The following is a 21,696-nucleotide window of genomic DNA, read 5'->3' on the forward strand; positions in this document are numbered from 1 at the left end:
TCAGCATTCGAGATCAAGTTAACAAACGATCACTCACCATAAAATCCAATTTTTGACTCTCTCTACAATTCATACGCATGAACTACGATATCCCGTCTACTAGAAAGCTTGTTTGGCGTAGTCTTTTGTAATTTTCAATAGCAAGAGGGTGCAGGAAGATTTTATAGAATTCCACGCATCTCTTTTCAAATTTTTGTAAAACTTTGAGAATGAATGATAAGAATTTTGATCAATTTTTAGAAGTGGTCAATAATCAGAGTATGCCGGACAAATGGAGGATGTTGGCCTATTTTTTCCAAAGCTTATGTTTTGGTGCTGGACATTAAAAAATAACGTTTTTAGAAGAAACTTGGTTTATTCAAAGGTAGACAAAACTTGCAGATTTTAAAAACATTGATTCAAATAATGGATACATACAGAAGTTGTCAAAAATATCAAATTTTGAAGGATAATTGATGTTGCGAAGTGAGAGCTTTCAAAGTTGGTTATTTTCAAATAAACGTTTTGGGATGAGGAAAGGGGGACATCAAAATTGTCTTTGAAAGGATATGAAAGATAGTGTGAGGTGAAAAAGGAAAACAATGAGAACATTCGGTGGTATGAGGAAAAACAATTGGAGAAAGTAATGAAGTTGCGAGAGAAAAACATTGACCTGAAAAGTAGTTAATTTAGTCTCTTCTTTCATAGCATATATCCAGTGAGTCTAAACAGGAAAGTTCTATCATTGAAAATTCTGTCTCCGAATGTAAGTTCTCCTTCTTTCATTTGGTGATTTTTCCCATAGAATGTGCATTTTTTCCTATCGTCAGTTGTCTTCCTGAAAATTCAGAATGAAATTTTGGTTGCCTATGCTTGTTCCGAGCAAATGAAAAACTCACACTTTGACAAAACTAAATGAATCGTCATCTTCAAGGCGTCCTATTATGTTGTCGGCATAATCCGAATTCTTTTTGAAAAACTCGACCGGCAACACCAACTTCATTCTGTCCAACGTGCTCAATTTGCCTTCTCCCCAGGAATAAATAAAGTGTCTCAGATGGTAAAGTTCAGGAATATTGTCACTCGTATTGTCCAAATCAAGTTTAAAAGAAATGCAGCGTATTTTATGAAGAGAGTCGCATGAAAACCAAGGAGCGTTTTTCAAAACAACTTTATCTGGTTTCACGGTATAGGTAGATGGGGATCCATTGGTTTTCACCTTGACGTTCTCTAAGATGAGGACATTGATGTTTGAATCCTCCAGCATATATCTTGCATCATACGGTGAAAGCTCCTGATTTTTTAGAATCACTTTTAAAAGCTTCTGCCTAGTTTCGAACGTGAAAATATCCATCACATTTGCATCTGATGTCAAAATGATTTTTTGTATCTCAAAAAATCCGACGATATGTTTGAGAATGCATTTAATGTTTTTCAGATTAATTTCACGTTTAGTCGAGAGAGAGAATGTTAAACGACCGTCGAACATTTCGGTTTCTGTCATTTCTCCGTCAAACCATCGATAATCACGGTTGTCGAGAATTCTTCCAGCTTGGATCACCTTGGTTTCTGCTTCGTGAGAGAACTTCAATCTTATCGAAAAATCTTCTTCTCCATCGCAATAAACGTCCAACTCCTCTACGTTTGCATACATTGAGTTTTGTATGACCGTCACGGCATTTTCCGGAATGGTCTTATGAAAAATCCTGCAAAAAACAAAAATCCATTTAACAGATGTTAATCTGAAAACTCACATGTCTATTAGATTCCAAAACGTTTTTGGTGCATTGAAAAGATTTGTTGGTAAGGCCATTGTATTATTAACGTTTGTCTGAAATTAGAATTTAGATATCGAGTTCGATAACTGAAAGAAAAAGAAGAAGAACACTTTTGCGAACACGGATCGCAAAAATTAAATACAAGTACAACGCGCTTTGCCCTTCTTTACAAAAAAAGTGGTTTCAAGCAGATGGCAGAGATATACATTCAACGGAAATTAAGAGATTATATCGGGAGTGTTGAAAAGGGTGGGTAGATAAGTGGAGTGGCAGGCTAACGGCTAACGGAGGTTGCATAATGTGCCAATGGATGTAATCAACTATATGATACATTAATCACAAAACTGCAAGACTAATCACGAAACTGCAAGGAATGTGGAAAAACTGAAGAAAAAAATTTTGAGCGTGATAAAAAAACCAATGATCAGAAGCGAGTTGTATCCTTTTGCCCTTCAAACTGATATCATAACGTATTTTCGAATTACTCATGCATTACAAAATTCACGAGGTTCGGTTGAAAACAGTGAACTGACTAAAGTTCAAACAACACCACTATCATAATACGCGGATTATGTCATCTGGAATCTGTAGACACAATTATCTTGAAAATGAAAACAAATTTATAAGAAGATGACTTCATAGACGATTCAAATTTTATTGAAGTCTGTGGAAAGGCTGAGGTTCCTTCAAAAAAAAAAGATAAATTTGTGAAAGCAAAATAAGGAAAAATAGGTTTTCTCCTGTCATTCGGGTGTGAATCTAAAATCTAAAAAGACAGAAGGCGGAGACACATTAGAGGATTGTATCAGGATAATTGCATCTTTGTGCTATTTGGATAGTTATCAGATGCACGTGTAATATGTCCTGTTCTCAGATGGCTTATCTAATGAAATATCGAAGTAAATGGATGTTGAAGAGTCATTAGTAAACAACTCGGCTCTATTACAGTTTAGATGTTCTTTAAAAACTCAAACGTCCCTTAAAACACTTAAACGTCCCTTAAAACACTTAGACGTCCCTTGAAACACTTAAACGTCCTTTCAAACTCTAATTTTTTTTAAACGTCCTTTCAAAAGTTTAGACGTCCCAAAAAACGTTTAAATGTCCCATAAAATGTTTAGACGTCCCTTGAAATCCCAAAATATAGTTCTGAAGATTTAAACGTCCCAAAAAACATTTAGACGTCCCAAAAAACATTTAGACGTCCCAGAAAACATTTAAACGTCTCAAAAAATGTTTAGACGTCCCTTGAACACTTTCAGTGGCTTTTAGTGTTGAAGGGACGTCTAAACATTTTTTGGGACGTTTAAATGTTTTTTGGAACGTCTAAATGCTTTTTGGGACGTCTAATTATTTAAAACCAATTTTTCAGACTTCAAGGGACGCCTTAATAGGACGTCTAAACATTTTTTGGGACGTCTAAATGTTTTTTGGGACGTTTAAACATTTTTGAACATATTTGGGATCAGAAAGGACTTTTAAATGTTTCAAAGGACGTCTAAGTGTTTCAAGGGACGTCTAAGTGTTTTAAGGGACGTCTAAGTGTTTTTTGGGACGTTCAAGTTTTCAAAGGACATCTAAACTGTAATAGAGCCAACAACTCTACCAGCACCAAAAACCAACTCTTGTTCTCTCTAAAGCCGCGTTTATAAGCTTCAGATGATAGTGAACCGTAGCTGATGAATTGAAATGTATAGATTTATATGAAGTCAGAAGTCGGTTGATACAACATCAGCAATACTATAAATTTATAACATGCATGAGCAGTCCAAATACACTTAATGATATCATTTTTTCAGAAATTGGCAATTTTTTTTGCTGCTTTCTTTCTTTTTGAAATAGAAAAAGTCATGTGGAGGTTTCTTCAATCTTCCAAAATTTCTCTAACACTATCGAAAGTGTGTAGACCTCAACAAGTTCATATTCCCACCGTGTGATTTCTTAAAATGACAATAATTGAAGTTTTGATTCACTGAACTGGTCCCCAATTCGTTTTTTCGTATACTCCTTTCTCGCGGAAAAAGCATGTGTCTATACCAAACAGCCACGATATAATTGTTTCACCTGCCACCACATAGAAAGAAAGAGTACCAATGCAATCTTTTAATTATCTTCAGGTTTGTATCTCAGCCACCTACCAGCCATAGTAGGCCACATAATAACAAAGTAAAGTAATACGCTTTTTGATTACTTTTTTACTCTATTAGTGATGTGCGTGGCTGATAAGCCTTACTAGGAAATGGTCAGGACATAGCTGGCGTTTTAAGTGATGGTAAGAAAATCAGTGATGCCACACTCCTAAGGTGGGAAATGTTTTTAGTGAAAAGAAGAAAAATTGTTAGGATTATGGGCAGCACGTAGGTACATATCTTCTTTCCTTTTTTTGAAGCATCATGTCTTCACTGTAACGCTCTTCATGAAAAATTTTTATTGTGGCTAGGACCACTACACCAAATTTAATGCAGAAGAAACACTCGTTGTTGAAGGTTCACGCCATAATCACGATCGATGAGTGTTTGAGTATTTGAATATGAGAACGGAGAGTCCAGATGCAGGTTACTGGCTTTAGTGGCTAGCTTCACAGAGTAAAAAAGAAAAACTATTTTCCAGTATGTATCGTGATGATCTTGGCACACGATGACGTCATTGCCCATAAAAAAGCGTTTATGTCTGTGTCTAATGTTGGTTCTTCAAAGGAAAACGCCGTTGATAAATCCAAGAGTCGAAGCAGAAATTAAAGTGAATGATTCAGAATAGGCAATTATTCGAAAAATTCTGTAGTTCATCAGTAACCTTTGTACAGAAGGTACAAAGGTCGAGTACAGAAGGTGGTGACGATTGTGACGGTGAGGGCAGTTATTTGAGGAAGTTGGCATAGTTCATCATGACCTTGGAACGGTTAACTGAAGGCTTCAGAGAGTTGGGCTCACAATCCAATGAATCCCGTAATCAATTTGAAGTGTCTTCAATCATTTATTTTTCTGATGGTGTTGGCTGAAAAGTGGTTATGATATTCATTAAAAAATAGGGTTGAAATAGTATTTATTTTACTTATTATCACTTTAGTCAATCCGTCAACATGTTGCAAACAATTTATCATAGTTTGACCCATTTTCCTGATCTTCTCGGTGTTTGGACATCTCCGACTTTCCAAAATTGTTGTGACGACCATGGTTGACGCCTGGCTCTTCCGTGGCTCATTCCAAACACATTGATTCTTGTAGAGCTTGACAAGCTTTGCAGATAGCGAATTCGCGGAGCAGCAACACCATTTCATGTTGTAAAGGTACCAATATTCGTGCAATTTTTTGAATTCGAGACGTTATCGAAAAGATTTTCCTTAAATCCGTCTTTAAACGTTGTTGTCGCGCCTGAAAGAAGGGAAAAATTGATCAAACCTTAAAGAATCGTATTAAATTATTGTCTAACTGAATATTCCACTGTAAAGTAGATAGCGAAGGCATCAATTTTACTAACGTAAACTTGAAAAATTGTATTTGTTTCAGAAATACAGTTTTGGGTGTCTTTTAACGGTAATATTTGCTAAATGAAATGGTTTCAATTACATTTTTTCCCTCCTATCGGTGACAAACATTTTCCACCATTTGGAAAAAGAAAGACAAAGTAATCAAAAAGATCTGATGAAGTTGCCGAGCAGACAAAGAGGACAGAAGAGAGTCGTTTTCTCAACTTCTCTTCTGCCACTGCTTTGTGCACCTGACCAGTATCAAAGCAGATCATTAATCGAGGTTTGATTTGTGAGAAGTTTCAGAAAACTTACCTTCTTAATTCGGCGCTTTGTTGGACGCGGCAGCTTCATTTTCAATCACTCATTCATCGATCTAACACGTTTTGTTGGCGTCGCTGTAACAATTTTCATGAAGCTGGTTCAGAAAAGTTTCTTGGAGTGGTCAATCGGGATCTGCAGGACACGGAACACCAGGGTATACATATCATCATTTCTTGATTGCTACTGAATTGGGGAAACAGATCGGCCTGTAAACTAATTTTTCACTGATGTCCGTCACTGAAGTATGATTTTTGTGTGTATTCATTTAAAAAAAACCAAAAAATACTAACTTTCAACAGATGAATTCTTCTCTTTGCAGTTCCAAAGCAGAACTTTTTTTTCTTTCTCTGAACAATGAACCTCTGAACTGAAACCGTCTAAGGTAACTCTTCTTTTGTTAGGACGGAAATCGGGTGTTGGCACAAACAAATAATTGAATTAGGTTGCCAACCGGAAGCAATTATCTTTTTACAGCCACTTGAACAAATTTCTGCGACCAGTGACTTCACGAATCCATGAATTCCTAAATTTTCTTAAATAAGTTTTTGTTCTTCTGTTGGTGGGGGTTGCAAACTGAGTCCTTTTAACATTTCCCTTCAAGAAAGTATTTTTTGATCAATTTTTTGGAATGAACTCACTGATTTTGGTTTGATCCGTGTTATTCGTTTTGGTTTTTTGTAGAATGAAGAGATTCAAAGTTGTTTGAATCTTCGCTTTGGTCGGAATCAAAATGCCAATTTCTTTGATCGCTCCACAAGTTTCCGGCAGAAAAGATGTTTTCCTTTTCAATTAGGATTGAAGTTTTCGATTTTTGTGAAAATTAAGCTACCTGCAATATGAAAGATTATTTTTTTGCTTCGTTTCGAGCCCGAATACTAAAAACAATGGGTATATGTAAAGTAACTCACCGGTACCTTTTAATAAAGCGCCGATTCCTCATTTTGTCTCCATTAACGACTCGAATTGTTTAAATTCCGAAGCAAACAGCAGAGAAAAGCAATAAAATGGTCCAATCCGTCGAATACTGATCTGTGGTGCGGTGCAGGCAACGAGCGGACGTTTCTCTTGCACTCTCTAAAGGGACCACAATAATATGAGGGGACGGTTACGACAAGCGGGCCAGTCAAACGCACACACACAAGATTGATTCATCTTATCCGGCGATGTGCGCGGTGGAGAAGATATTTGACCCGTGGCACATCTCCGCACGCCTCGTATTGTACAGATAACGTAAACGACACTCCGTTATCACACCTTTTGTTTAGCGAGCTAGAAATTTCTGTTCCAACATTTGTTTAAAATTCAGGCTGGAACTTTCAATAGATACTTGTAGGAAATCACTTTGGAAAAATAAAAAATCCACTGTGACATGATTTTTGACAGAAACGTTTCTGAACTTCACAATTTTCGAGTGAGAAAAGTTTTAAAAAAACATAGGCATGATCGATTCACGGAAAATTATGTACGATTCACAAACATAGAGAATTGCAGAATTATTCTTATTTTGCTCATTATTCTCCAAGAAAGAATAATTTGCTAGCAATAAAAAACAAAATTTGAGCAAACTTACAAGGGAATTGACTTTCGGTATGCGTTCAGAATTTTCTATAAACTTGCACACTGATAGTTTCGAATCTGCTTTAAACAATGATAATAGTGAAAAAGTGCAAAACTCCCGAAAAGTTGGACTTTTTTGCTCCGAAAGTCTGCTTATTTTTCATCATAGAAAACACGAGTGCCAATTCGGGAGGACTATCGGGTTCGTAAAAACAACTAGCTGCCCTCTCGACCAGCGGTTGGATGGCCACGTGGCAGCGAGGGGGACTGGTAGGAGGAAGGTCTGGGGATCGACCCCTCCCCGTTTTTCTTTTTTTTTGCATTTGGAAAACTGGCCATAAAATGTCAACTACAGTGTTTTCGAACTATTCCATCAAGTTTTCTTCCGTTTCGAACTGTTTTCTACATTTTCTGAACATTTGGTAAGAAACTTTTTTTGAGAAAACTTTTTGTTCTCATTTCTCATTTTGTTTTTGTTTTTGACATTGTTCCCAAATGGAGAAGGCACTGTATGATTATCCGGCATGTCCTCGAAAAAAACAATATTTATTGAAGAATTGTCAAAGAGGAGTCTCCATCATGAATGAGACCATGAGAACAAAAAGTTCTGAACGCATACCGAAAGTCAATTCCCTTGTTAGTTTTCACAAAAACATATTGAATGTTTTTGCGCGAACAATACTCAAAACCACAAATATTACAAAAAGACCTGGCAGGTACCGAATTTTTGGGAAAACAAACTCAATATTTTCAGAAAATGAGCACATCGATAAAGAAAAAAAAGGACGTTATATTCGACTATTCTACACTGTTATATTAGACTATTCTATAATACACTGGAAAAAAAGAAGATATCCGAACAAATTTCCGTTTATAGAAAATGTGGAATATTTCGGAGGAGATTTAAATTATTTCAGACGAAAACGTGACAAAGAAGAAAGGAGCAATGGATAATTTCGATAACTCTCTAAAAAAAACAAACCTGTGGCTATGTACTCGATTGTACACTGTACACTCTCCCACTTTCGTGCATCAACAACGCGTCAGAGACATTACTTTAAGACTACGCTCCGGACAATCTCTGTTACCACAAGGTCAGATATATCAAGGAGCAGCAACGCAACCCCTTCTGCTCGCCGGGAGCCTCTCTCTGCACAGAGAGACCTCCAGTTCAAGAATACCACCATGACAGACGAAAACAACCGGACATTATAGTTAACCACGTCGACGTCGTCAAAAGGGAAGAATACAGCAACAAGATAATTCATATTTTGTTAATTGTATTTTTCTTTCTTTCCTTTCTGAAGGCCGGGAGTGTACTCGATTGTACACTGTACACTCTCCCACTTTCGTGCCCCCCTTTCACCTTATTGCACTTTTATAATTCACCGTCTAGGTGAATCATCATCTATACTATTCTGTCCTACTTTATATATTGTTATAAGCTCCGCCTCTTTTCTTGGTATAAAAGCTCAGGGGAGAGCGTCTATTCTATCTTCTTTAATAAATATGTTAAAACCACAGCCAGTTGTGTTTAGGCTAGTTGTATAAATCGATTTTTTTAAATTCAAATTTTAAAAGAAATTTCGACATTATCTGGTTATGTTTAGTTCATTTCCGAAGATTACTAACGGTTAATGAGGAGGATTTGTTGATTACTTAATCGATTTTTTTAAATTGCAATTTTCGAAAAGAAAATTTGTAAGAAAAACGAGAAGAAACCGAAATATTCTATGAATTTAGATCTTGGTTCAGAAAAAAGTAAAAAAAAAATTCTTAACTATAAATAAGTTGTGATTCATAACTTCCACCTTCCAAACCGCGCCGATCGCGCCCCCGTGCCACTGCGTTCAATTCGTCTTAAACAAACTGAAAAATGTTCAGAATTTTTTTTCAGATTAATGTTTGTCGTCACCATTTTCTAGGAAAAAAATTGAGACGAAGAATGGTACCAAAAAAAGGCTCCTCAAATATTTTGATTTGTCAACGGCTGAGATTAAGTAGATGGAGGACGTCAAGTCACAGGTATAATTGCAATGAGTTATAGGAACTAACCAACTATATTTCTCTTTATGTGAGCATTTAGCCTTCACGTATTTCATAACAAAAAATTGTCAAAAAAAAGAAAGATAATTATGCACCAACCTAATTTTGAATTGATTTATTGAGATGAAGGGCCAAAAGCCACTAACACGCGCACCAACCTAATAAATCAAAATCGCATTAGAAGAAACTAGATAGCATCTCCGACTAATTGTTCTCTCGTACCGAAAAAAAAAACGAAAAGGTGGTCAAGAAGAAGGGACAGGAGGAAGTGACCTGCTGCGCCTTCTTTGTAGGGCATTTTTTTGCATGTGTCTGTGTTTCTCCATGATTACTCATTTTTATCTTTTTTTCTTAATAGTCTCAATTGTTGGTGATTAATCAAAAGATACTTGACGCGGATTCATAGAAAAGGTGGACAGACAACAATGAAAATAATCATTTTAGATAAAAAGCGGAAACCCGAAGAAAAAGTGTGTTTGATTTGTAGGTCATTTTTTGTATTTTCTCAAACCCGTATAAAGCAAAAGAGAAAGAAGCCCAATGAAAATGAATTGTAGGTCACTTTTTAATTGCCCCCGTTCAACACTGTATATAAGTGTCTCATCCGATCGACTTATGTCTTTCTGATGACTTACCGGAATAGTCGTCGAAAATTGTATTCCTATTTTTACTGAATTATCTTTTTAAACTATTTTTCCCACGGTAAGTAGGAATCATCCTAAATTTGATGTCTCATTATTTTGCAAGATTTTCGGTGGTCAGAGAGAATAATGACATGAGGAGACTTGTTTTTCACAACTAGTCACAAGATCTCTTGTTGATAAGTACTGATTTTTGAAACTTAATAGAAACAGCTGTAAAATGACCGAACTCAACGGGATGGAAAACTCGGAAGAAGATATGGTGCCACCTCACTCTGAAGCCACTAAAAAAGCATACAAACTCATAGATGGGTACTGTGCCATACCAAAGTGCAAGAGACATCGATTACATGTAAGTGACCTCATAACATTGCAAATCCATTTGTTCAGTTTCCAGCTCGAAGACCTCATAGCACCTGCCTCAACACGTGTAGAAGTCGTTACCAAAGCTTTTCAAAAGTTGCGACAACACATGAACAAAAAACGTCAAAATTCACCTACAGGCATTCTCTGAATCGGTACACACATAGTTGGAAAACATCTTTAAAGAAGGGTTGACAGGAATGAAAAAACGGAAAAGAAGTAGAACAAATGATGAAAACCGCAGAGAAGTAAAAATTCATCAGTTTCCCGTGCCAAGAGATATGCAGATAACGTTCCCGATTTAGACGAAGACTCTAATGAATACTCTTTCGAATTTGAAGATCTGTTTTTGAATGATGCTGGACCGAGTCTTGCTGATGTTATTTGGATGAAAATGAAACACGATTCAAGTATTTTCATCGAAAAGGAAAAAGAGGCTGATCAGGATCAAGCTGATTCTGATTCAAATGATACATCTGCACGATGTCACCCACATCCACCAGATGTTATATCAGCATCAAAACATCAAAAAGATGAACTATTTTAACCGTGATTTAAATTTACAATTTTTATTTTTTTTCAATTGATAATAACTTTTTTTTTTGGTAAGCTGTGTATAAAAACCAAAAATAAAGATTTTTGATGATTTTGATTGGACCTAATGGAACTTTTTGCGAAATACGACGAATACAATTTGAAATTTGAGAAATTCTAGAAGGATTTTTTGAGAAAAGTGGAAAAACATGAAAATGAAATTCATTTGAACGGCCGGATCCTGCCAATTTCGTCTTGTAAGCTGATAAAAACCGTTGGGTAAATACCTTAAATCAAGATACATAGTTAGAAGTATTCAGCTGTGTCAAAGTAAATAAGACTCAAAATTCATAGCAACTAAACCTTTGGCGAAATTTCAAGTTGCAGAATATTTTATCCATACATTGCTCCAACCTCCAATTTTCCAACGTAGTGAGCGGAAAAACCTTTCAGCCTGAATTTCTGTTCCCGTTTTATAAATTAGTGTGAACTTTGTTCGATTTTATTTAACTTTTCTCTTTTTCTGTTTTAAGGATAAAAAATAAAACTGAAAAGATTCTCATTACCATCGATTTTTGGGGATTTAAATGTCCCCTGTGACACCGCATAGAATGTATGTCACTTTTCAAATGATCTTCGACCATAATCAGATTAGTAAAAAACTTTAGCTATCTAATACAGTACAGTCTGATTTTATTCATTGCAATTTTCAGCCCGCTTTTATTGAAAAGAGCATCTTGAATCCCTGGAATGTCTATAACTCGACGGCAAAAAGATAGGGCATGCCAGTCTATCAAAAAAACACGACATGGAAGTATAATTTTTGAATTTCGCGCTAACTACGCAAAGGACGAATAGCAGTAGCTAGGCCATTGGTCGCCCCCTCTCTATCGTTGTCCATATCATTTCTCACAACCGCATTTCCATTGTTTCCTCTTTTTCATATTTTCATTTTGAAATGCCTCTGATGATGACTCACAGTTCTACCTCAAAATGTTCTCGGGTTTTTTAAATTGATTTCTGGACCATGACATACCCGTTGTCTCAAAACCATTTCCCAAAATATCCTTCTGGAAATAGGATTTTTCGGACAAAGATTCCCTTCCTGACGTTTCAAAACCGTTGAGTAAATTTGGAATTCTGGGACAGACTCTCTCTGCTTGTATCACTTCCTGTTCTTCCTGATTTCGATTTGGTTTTTAATATCCATCACATGAAATTTTATTAGAACGTAGAAAATGAGAAGTTAATAACGTATTTTTACTTTAAGCCAAATTCCAGACACAAGACAATAGTGTCATTTTTCAAGTCTAAACTCCTTCATACATCAACATTTTCTCACGTTGAGATTCAAAAGCTCTCGGAACCCAGTTGATCTTTTGCCCACCATTGTCTTGCCCATTACTTTTTTTTGAATTAGTCATCACAATGTCGCGGTATGTTTACTTCGGTTGTATTCACCACTATTTCGCAACGGAAATCGTTATTCCAGAATTTTCTTTTACTACTTCAGATCAATAAATCAAAAATGAGAAATTCGCAACAAATAGGACCTTCTGACTTGAAAATGTTCTAAACTGACTTAGGAGTTCATTAACAGAATCTAAGAGAATCGGAAGGCGAAAGAAAAATTGGATTCTGGTGGGAAATCAGTTTTCAAAAATTGTGGCCTCCAGAATTCAGATATCCTGGTCTAAAAATCCAAATTTAATATAGGTGTTTTACTCGATTTCCCACCTACATTTTGCTGAATTTTTCCTCAGATATCACTGCACCTGAATATGCCTCTTGGACAGGGTCGAGACGTGAGTCTGTGATAAACGCTATGTTGGTCCGACCCTCGTATGTGAAACCTTTTAATATTTTTTGTCTCTTTTTCTCTGACTCGATTCAAAAAGTGCGCATAGGCCATGTTTCATATCCGCCTTCCTGTAGACCATAACCTGAAAGTTAATTACGCGGACACTTCTGGCTAGCTTGACTCTCAATGTAGTTCATGTTATTTTGAATCGTTCCCAGATTTGGTTCGATTAAAGTAAAAAACGACTCCAAACGTTAAAAAAACGAACTCTTGTCACTCATCAAACTTTCTCACATTGAGATTCAAAAGCTCTCGGAACCCAGTTGACCTTTTGCATCATTGTCTCGCCCATTACTTCTTTCTTTTTGAATTAGTCATCTCAACGTCGCTGTTTGTTTACTTCAGTTATTTTTCACTACTATTTCGCAACGGAAATCGTTATTCCAGAATGTTCTTTTACTACTTCAGATCAATAAATCAAAATTGATAAAATCAAAAAATAAATAGAACCTTCTGATTTGAAAATGTTCTAAACTGACTTAGGAGTTCATTAACAGGAGCTAACAGAATCGGAAAACAAAAGAAAAATTGGATTTAGATGGGAAATCAGTTTTTAAAGATTGTGGCCTCCAGAATCCAGATATCCTGGTTTGAAAATCAAAATTTAATATACGTGTTTTACTCGATTTCCCACCCAAATGTTGCTGAATTTTTTCTCAAATATAACTGCACCTGAATATGCCTCTTGGACAGGGTCGAGGCGTGAGCGCGTCTGAGTGTGATAAACGTTATGTAGGTCCGACCCAAATCATTTTTATATATTTTTAACTCTTTTTCTGTCACCTTTTGAGTCTTGTGCATTTAAATGCAACCAGAAACTGCGCATAGGCCATGTTCCATATCCGCCTTCCTGTAGACAATATCCTGAAAGTTAATCACGCGGACACTTTTGGTTAGCTTGACTCCCAATGTAGTTCATGTTATTTTGAATCGCTCTCATATCATCAAACTTTCTGAAATTGAGATTTAAAAGCTCTCGAAACCCAATTGACTTTTTGCACCATTGTCTCGTCCATTACTTTTTTTGAATTAGTCATCACAATGTCGCTTTACTTCAGTTATTTTTCACCACTATTTCGCAACGGAAATCGTTATTCCAGAATGTTATTTTACAACTTCAGTTCAATAAATCGAAATTGAGAAATTCAAAAAAAAAAGCACTTTCCGTCTTAAGAATGTTTTAAACGAACTTAGGAGTTCAACAACCAAATCTAACAAAATTAAAAGACAATCGAATTCAGATGGGAAACCGGTTTTCAAAAACTGCTGAGCGGCCTCCAGAATCCAAATATTCTAGTCAGAAAATGGAACTTTAGTGCATCTGTTTTACTCGATTTTCCACCCAAATTTTGTTTTATTTTGCCCCCAAATATCACGGCACCTGATTGTGTCTCTCGGCCAGTAATCCAAGTCGTGAGCGCGTCTGTGTGTGATAAACACTATATAAATGCGACCCTCGTTTGTGAAAAACTTTTTAATATTCATTGTCTCTTTTTCTCTCACATTTTGAGTTTTCTGCAAATAAAACTAACCAGAAATGGTGCATAGGCCTCTATTAAACTTTAAAAAACGAACTCTCGTCACTCATCAAACTTTCTCACGTTGAGATTTAAAAGCTCTCGGAACTTAGTTGACCTTTTGCATCATTGTCTTGCCCATTACTTTTTTTTTGAATTAGTCATCACAATGTCGCGGTATGTTTACTTCGGTTGTATTCACCACTATTTCGCAACAGAAATTGTTTCTCCAGAATTTTCTTTTGCTACTTCAGATCAATAAATCAAAATTGAGAAATTCGCAACAAATAGGACCTTCTGAGTCATTCCAAAAACACGTGTTTGTATGAGAAAGAGATATATAATATAACGTCTTTTGTTGTGACTGTTTTTTCGTGACTAGTTTAAAAAAATTAAAGCTTTGAGCATAAAGATCGATTGAAAATAATATAATTTTTGTGGAGGTCTAAGTCGAACAGAAAGTAAAAATTTCGAAAAAATATATAAATAACATGAACAATTAGTGAAACCTGGGACACTTTTCAAAACTTGTAGTTAAGCTAACAACGCAATAATTTACGGTGGTATTTCTCTGATCCATTGTTCACTCATACTCACATCAACTGTTTTCTGAATCTCAGATTCCGCCATCCTTCTTTGTCTTATAATCCTCCATTTTTGTTATTTACAGTTATTTCAACACTCCACTTCTGAAAAACAACAATCATGAAACCGTTCATGATATTTTGTTGTTTAATACTTCTTGTCCTTCTTCCTCTCCCAAACCACTCGTCTTCACTTCAAGCCACTGATGATGCCCGATTCCAAAACTCTACGTCTTCCGTATCTATGCTTCCCCATACCGTGAAAAGAAGAAATGTTGAAAGTGAAGAGATGGAAGTAGCTTTTGAGTGGCAGACCTATCTGAACTACGGTAGCTCTATAACTTGAAGATTTTTCATAAATAATGATTGTTGTTTCAGCGTTCCACAACAATGAATCGCTAGTTCTTGAGGTTGCCAACAAGTTCCCGGCTCATGTGACCTTCCGCTGCTGTGACGAGATGATCTTGGAAACCGTTTCACCAATCATGAACGGTTCCATTGCACTCGGACCATATTGGGTCGAATATCTCCGTCATTTGGTTCACGAGGAGAGATGCTATGGAAACAACAAGTAAGCAAACTAGAAATTCAAATAATAATCTATCAATAATTTGTTTTAGGCTCATCATAGTGAGTTCCCCGGCAGAGCAACCATCCAGCTCATTCGATGCGTCATTCAACTTGACCCGGTTCAAAGGATGTGTAGAGACTCAAAATGCACTCAATCAATTCGAGGAGGTAAACATCCGACAGGACGCTAATCGGGTTGGATTGTACAACGTTCAACTTGGAGGAATTGTTTCCAGAGGTATTTGAAAAGCATTATAATCAAAATGTATTATATTCTTTCAGCTCTCACGCCAAACGGTACAGAGCAGATGGTAATCAAAATGGGATCTGGAGGACCCATCAAAATTCGCTTTACAAAATGCAACTTGCTGCTGAGCGAGATCATTACAATTAATGACAATGGAAATCATGAAGTTGATGAGAAATTATTGCTGAAGATGCGAATGTTGGACCAAACTGTCTGCGGTACCGAGAGGATTGACTCTGGGTAAGTTTTAATGATATATTCTGGTTATAAAAATTTTGATTTTCAGATTGAGTGTCATGGTGATCTCTGATCGCCGTTTGGCCACCACCCTCTTGTTCCATCTCCAACCACGCACCACCACTACTCAACCGCCACCAACAACAACAACCGAGACTCCTGCATTCATCAATGTGGACGAAACAGGAGTGGTCAGATTTTCGGATTGGATTGGAGAAGGAAAAGTTGGGATCGATTTGAGAGATATTCTGGATACATGTGAGTTTAATTTCTTCAAGATACAATTGTGTAAGTTAAATTTTAGCCTTGAACTTCATGCTGATGCTGGAAATCGACTCAACGGAGCCCATTTCCTTCAGTCTGGAAAAACAGCACAGGGCGTTGATTGGCCGGTCGATTCCTTTCTCAGAGGAACGCTTCTATTTTTCTGGACCATGGATTCCACATCTCAGTCGTCTCTCCGAAGTTGTCACGCCCGACGAAGTGCATAAGTAAATGAAAGAAAAAATTATTAGAAACTTTAAAATTAAACTTTTTCAGCTTCACTCTGCAATTCTCCACATATGGAAAGAAGGCATCAGGACACTTCCGCTTTTCCAAGTCCGAGAGAATCAAGACTCAAGACGCTGGGAGGATGAACACCAAGGAAATCGTCAACATTCATCGAGATTCAATGCATCCAGTTGTATATTATCTGGCACTCGGAAAGCTTATTGGAGGTGAGTTGTATAACCATATTAGGAAAAACATATCTGGCTCAAATTTCAATTTCAGATGCAATCCAAAACCGATCGCTCACTCTTCGCTTGAATTCCTCCTTGTCGGAAATGGCTACAGTTGGTTTCGGCAAATGTGAAACAATCATGATGACCGTTCAATTGAATGCAACGGATTCCGTCTTGATCGACAACGATTTATTGGAGCATATGGACAGGATGAACAATATGTTTTGTATTTTGGATCGGAATTTGGGAAGGTTTGTAGAAAAATATACCTTTGAAATCAAGTTCATCCATTTTACTTTCAGATTTGATCTGGCTGTCTCTTCTCCAACACCCGTCACTGGCACACTCCACTTTGGATTCAATCATCCCATTGCAGAAGAAGAGCCGATTCCTGTGATTCCAACAGTGTCGGGTATCATCTTCGGTCTTCTTGCTGCTATTGGGCTGTGTGTCTTCCTGGTCCGACGTCATCGAAATCGTGCTCGAATCGTCCTCAGAAGAAACAAGCCAGCCACAGTATTTGAGAACCGTCTTAGCACAGTCCATTATAATACTCAATCTCACCAGATTGATTTCTCCGCTGCTTTGGGCCCAATTGAAGAATTGGATGATGCTCAATCGGATTCTGGAGCACAATTTGAAAAGACGGATTCGATTAAACTGAAGAAAATGAATGCTGTAGATCGCGTTCACTACAGAACGGAGAGACTCCAGGAAATGAAACTGTCGTCTGGGAGTAACACGATTCGTTCTATTCAACTGAACCGGCCATACACCTCGATTTTGGTTGAGAATGATGTCTATGGAAACAATGCAGCGGTATCGGATGTTGTTCAGCCAAATGGGGAGATTGATGGAGAAGAAGTCGAGATTGACGAAACCGAACTATATGTCCACGACGACAGCCGAGTCTTTTTTGCATAATTCCCTTGTCTCATTCCTCATGTTGTATTGCCAATCAATGATTCAAAACAGTTAACATCTTTTTATCCACTTTGTCACTTTTCATCCTCCTCCATCACTCTCAGCTTTACCAAAATTCGTGTGTTTTTTATTCTTCCAAGTGGTGCTTTAATGTGATTTCCTTATATTCTTCTTCTCACTAAAAGTATTTTTGATGTTGCATTTCCCAGAGCTTGATTTTTTTTCTCTTTCACAAATGAATAATTTTTGGTTATGATTCAACAAAAACATCCCATAAATGTATCATTTACTCAAAACATGCAATTATTTAGGAACACAGAGTCCGTCGTTATTCTTTCCGTTTGGTCCACACTTCGATCCTGGAACTTTTCCGGACTTCTCATCGATGGGCATAGTCATTCCGAGGTAATTACTTAAAGATTAGTGTTGGTAGACTCTAAAACAATCAAGAAAACTTACTTTGGTCCAAACAAGCACATTCTTCTATAGTTGATTTTGATACTAAGATCTGTCGATTCAATAGTGCATTGTTTATCAACACATGCAAGTTTGGTTTGAATTGGGTTGACGTATTCCAAGAAATATGCAGTTCCTTTCTCCCATTCCTTGACTTGAGCGGTGACAACTGATGCGTTTGTTTTTTCGAACTTCTTGAACCATTCGATCAAGAAATTATCATAATCTCTTGCGTTTTTCCCTCCGTTAAGGTAGAAGAAACGCCAGTTAGCACCTGGTTTGGTCGGGCACTCGATGTGAGAAGCGATATCTAACAGTTCCTTGCTGTACGTCTAAAATTATTAGATTTGAGACTGTAAAACATTTGAAATTCTTACCAGCTCCCACATATCAGGCATCGCGTTAGATTTTGCAAATCCTCTACGAAGGTTGTTGAATTTGTCGAGTTCATCGGCAGACACGGCCGAGAAGACAAAGAGGAAGACAAGAAGAAGAGGTTTCATTTTGAAAATGATGGTGTTTCTGTTTCAGAGGAGGGTATTTATTTCAAACCGTCTGGGAAAATTGTTGTCGGCACTGCCCCTCAAAAATGGGAATTTGGCAACGTTCTCAGAGGTGCTTTGTATTCAAAAAACCAAACAGTTTTTGAAAGTGTTTTTTGATCGCATATCAAAAAATTTACGGAAAAACTATCTGCGGCCGCAGAAATATCAAAAATTGGTATATGTATTGTAGGTAACTAGAACCGGAACTGAACTAGGAAGAACATATCAGGATTTCTAAATTGTCATAGAAAACGGAGATTAAGTTAGCCCAGAAATTTGAAAACTCTAAAGGTAACTGAACATTTTTTCTACACGTTATGTTCAGCCAATTGCAAACCACAGATGAAAATATCTCAAAATGTAACAGACCAAGCGAGAAATCACTTTCTGAGCCTATAACGTATTAGAAAAGGGCCTTTAAATACTTATTTATTTTGAAACTGAACCTCTTGGTTTACTTTGTAAACTAACTAGACATTTTTTGATATGAGACTATTGTCGACAACGCGACACGCTCTCAAAGGCCACCATCTTCTATTCACACACTTCTTCTAAATTTTTCCCTCATGCTCGAGTGTTTTTTTTCTACCCTTTTCAAAGCGAAAAATAGAACTCCGGTCATATTCAGCATGTGAAGTGACACTTGTTCCAACTTACCACGTAATAAAACAAGAAATCGGCAGAGGGTGAAAAACAATTGAGGGGATCACCTCCGTTTTAACCAACTGCTTTGCACTACTCTTTATTCCAGATTTTTTTACATCTTGAGTTCACTAAAATTCTTTCAACCATTTATATGAAACCCCTTTTGCTCATTTGTCAACACCAAACTAAGACTTGATGTTTGACTGTTTACTGAACATTAATGATAACGAGCGCACGGAAAGATAAGGAAAAAAGGTTGCTTTGTTTGAGTTTGATGACTTGGCATGACAATAAAAGTAATTGATTTCTATAACCACAGCATGTGACAAAAACAAAGTCGTGAACAAAAATGGAGAGAAAAAATAACAACTTTCCGTATTAAAAAACGTAGATAAAATTAATTCCATCTTTGTGAGTACTGAACTGCAATTGAGAGAAATAGATGACAGCAGAAAAACACACATTTTCTAGATGCGACAGATATTGTTTATTAGTTTTAACCACATTTTAATGAAAGAACACAAATCAAGTCTTCCAATAAATCACTCGTCTTCCTCATAAACGTCTTGATTAAAGAACAAGTCATCGTTGAAAAACACAAACTTTGGACTAAAGAAGCTCTTATATTGAGTTACTGGATGTCCGATGCTGAGAAGATCAGTTTTGAGTTCGATGGTGGTGACTCTGAAATTTAGAACTGATAATTTTTTGAAGAAAAAAAGTTTTTATTTACTCCTCTTTCAAAAGAATTCCTGCTGAATATTTTGAAGTAGCTAAGAGCTGACCGTCTTTAGTGCAATTATGAGTGATGTGTAATTTTATGTGATGCTTAACCTTAAATAGGGAATACAACTTCGCAGTTCCAGAAATTGTAAAACTTACTCTCAGATAACGGGGTCCAAACTTTTTCAGCCCGATGTGTGTTTTGACGATTCCTACTCTTTTTGAACACGACAGAGGAATCTGGACAACAGTTGCTCCTGTGTAGCTAAAACGGGAGTATTTGTTAAATTTTAGAATACTCTTCAAACTCACAAAACATTCGTTTCGTCGTAAGAACCAAAAAAACAGAACAATGCATTCATATCACATTGCAGTTCGTTTTGAATAGTAAGTCGGGGATTATCCCAATATTTAGACATGGATAATTCAAAAAATGAACAAAATAAAAAGAAAATAATAAATTTCATCACAATTCCCTCAACAAATTCCAGGTGTTGAGATGACAGGTAACCGATACGGTGGCTATTTATACAAATTTTTAGGACCTGGACGGTTATTTTTTTGTTTCTGGCTACATGCTAGCCATCTTCTGATAATAAACTAATAAACTGGGAGCAACCAAAGTAATGGTTCATTTTGATAACATCAACCAATTGGAATTTGTGTAATGTCGCAATTTGAGCTGAAAGAAAACTGGTCTTAATATTTGAATCAAAATCCTTCTCTATTTCATTATCTGTTCACATTCGTGTTTATTTTTTTACAGTTGACGTTTCAATCGAAAAAATAAAACCGTTTGCTCCAAGTTGTTCTTAGATTTTTAGAAATTGTTGATCAGAATTTTTCTCACGACACGTCAATCAGAATCTTATGCCCCGGTTTTATTACTGTCCAATTCTCAATTTCAAAACTGACGAAGGAGTCATTTGACATGGGTTCTGAATAGATAACGATTTTTACGACTGAAGGAATGAGGGAAATATGTATAATTCTTTATTCTGCTACCAAAAAAGGAAAAAGTTTAGACTTTGTAATTCACATACTGTTAGCTAAAGAAAATGGATTAACATCAATGAGTTCGGGAAGCGAGAAACAACAAAACTAAGCTACTGAAGACGACCAGTGTTTTTCAGTTTTTGTCCGAAAACACATGTATTATAAAAAATACTATAAAGTTTTCGATGAATTTTTTAGAGTGATAATAGAAAGAAAGAAAGAAGGAAATGATTGACTGCATTGCTATCGTTGCTTCTAAAGAAGCAGCAGACATGTTTCTTGAAATGGAAAATAACAGACGTCTTTAGAAAGTGAGTACATACAACATTTCTTGACTTATACCAGATCTTGGTTGAAAATGGTTCAACGATTTGAATATTGAAACTGTGAAAACTATGAAGCAAATTGATGGCTGCAGAAGACTTTCAGTTGAAGCCTAATTGTTCCTTATAAATTTTCTTCTTGGAATATTAGCTCGCATTACAATTCTCTAATGTTTTTGATAGTCAGTATCGATAATTGAACGATCCAATTCTATTTGAGTCATTCACAGCATCTGACCAAATCGTCTACTCTCCTTGCTCCTGTAAAAAAAATTCTAGCGGAGAGGAAAACAACAGTTCCCTCATTTTCACCAACCGCGATACACTCCAGAATCTTTTCGTCTCAAGTAGCAATCCCTTTTTTCATCAAATGTTGCCGACCCTATGTGTATCTTGCTGGTGGGTTATTCATTACCAATGTTTATCAAGATTGTGTAGATTATTTGAAAACGGACTTTAATAGATTTGGCATTCAGTTATTTCAGACACTTAACATACACATTTTTAGGCGTGAGGGTCGAAATCGAGAACATACAGAAAGTCGGCTTCTTGCTTCACATTGATGAAAATGACTTCATAACCTTTTGGTTAAATGAGTCTCTCAGTATTTATTATTGGCAACCTTGTATCAATGTTACAGATGTGACATTCTGAA

At 36.5% G+C, this 21,696-nt stretch overlaps 3 protein-coding genes across 3 annotated transcripts; all 3 read right to left on the reverse strand.

The window, feature by feature from the left end:
• Positions 1–681: 681 nt before the first annotated feature.
• Positions 682–1,792, reverse strand: GCK72_022878 (uncharacterized protein; the record flags this gene model as incomplete). Its single annotated transcript, XM_003102899.2, has 3 exons — positions 682–817; positions 879–1,685; positions 1,734–1,792. 3 exons carry the CDS (start codon positions 1,790–1,792, stop codon positions 682–684), a joined length of 1,002 nt encoding a protein of 333 aa, XP_003102947.2.
• Positions 1,793–17,656: 15,864 nt separating this feature from the next.
• Positions 17,657–18,312, reverse strand: GCK72_022879 (uncharacterized protein; the record flags this gene model as incomplete). The annotated part of the gene is made up of 3 exons (XM_003102860.2): positions 17,657–17,765; positions 17,813–18,141; positions 18,187–18,312. The coding sequence occupies 3 exons, from the start codon at positions 18,310–18,312 to the stop codon at positions 17,657–17,659; spliced, it is 564 nt and encodes a 187-aa protein (XP_003102908.2).
• Positions 18,313–19,541: 1,229 nt separating this feature from the next.
• GCK72_022880 (uncharacterized protein) lies at positions 19,542–20,141 on the reverse strand (the record flags this gene model as incomplete). Its single annotated transcript, XM_003102897.2, has 4 exons — positions 19,542–19,683; positions 19,733–19,833; positions 19,882–19,987; positions 20,035–20,141. 4 exons carry the CDS (start codon positions 20,139–20,141, stop codon positions 19,542–19,544), a joined length of 456 nt encoding a protein of 151 aa, XP_003102945.2.
• Between the last annotated feature and the right edge of the window lie 1,555 nt (positions 20,142–21,696).

The sequence above is a fragment of the Caenorhabditis remanei genome, chromosome X, assembly GCF_010183535.1.
Source record: "Caenorhabditis remanei strain PX506 chromosome X, whole genome shotgun sequence".
Taxonomy (NCBI): Eukaryota; Metazoa; Nematoda; class Chromadorea; order Rhabditida; family Rhabditidae; genus Caenorhabditis; species Caenorhabditis remanei.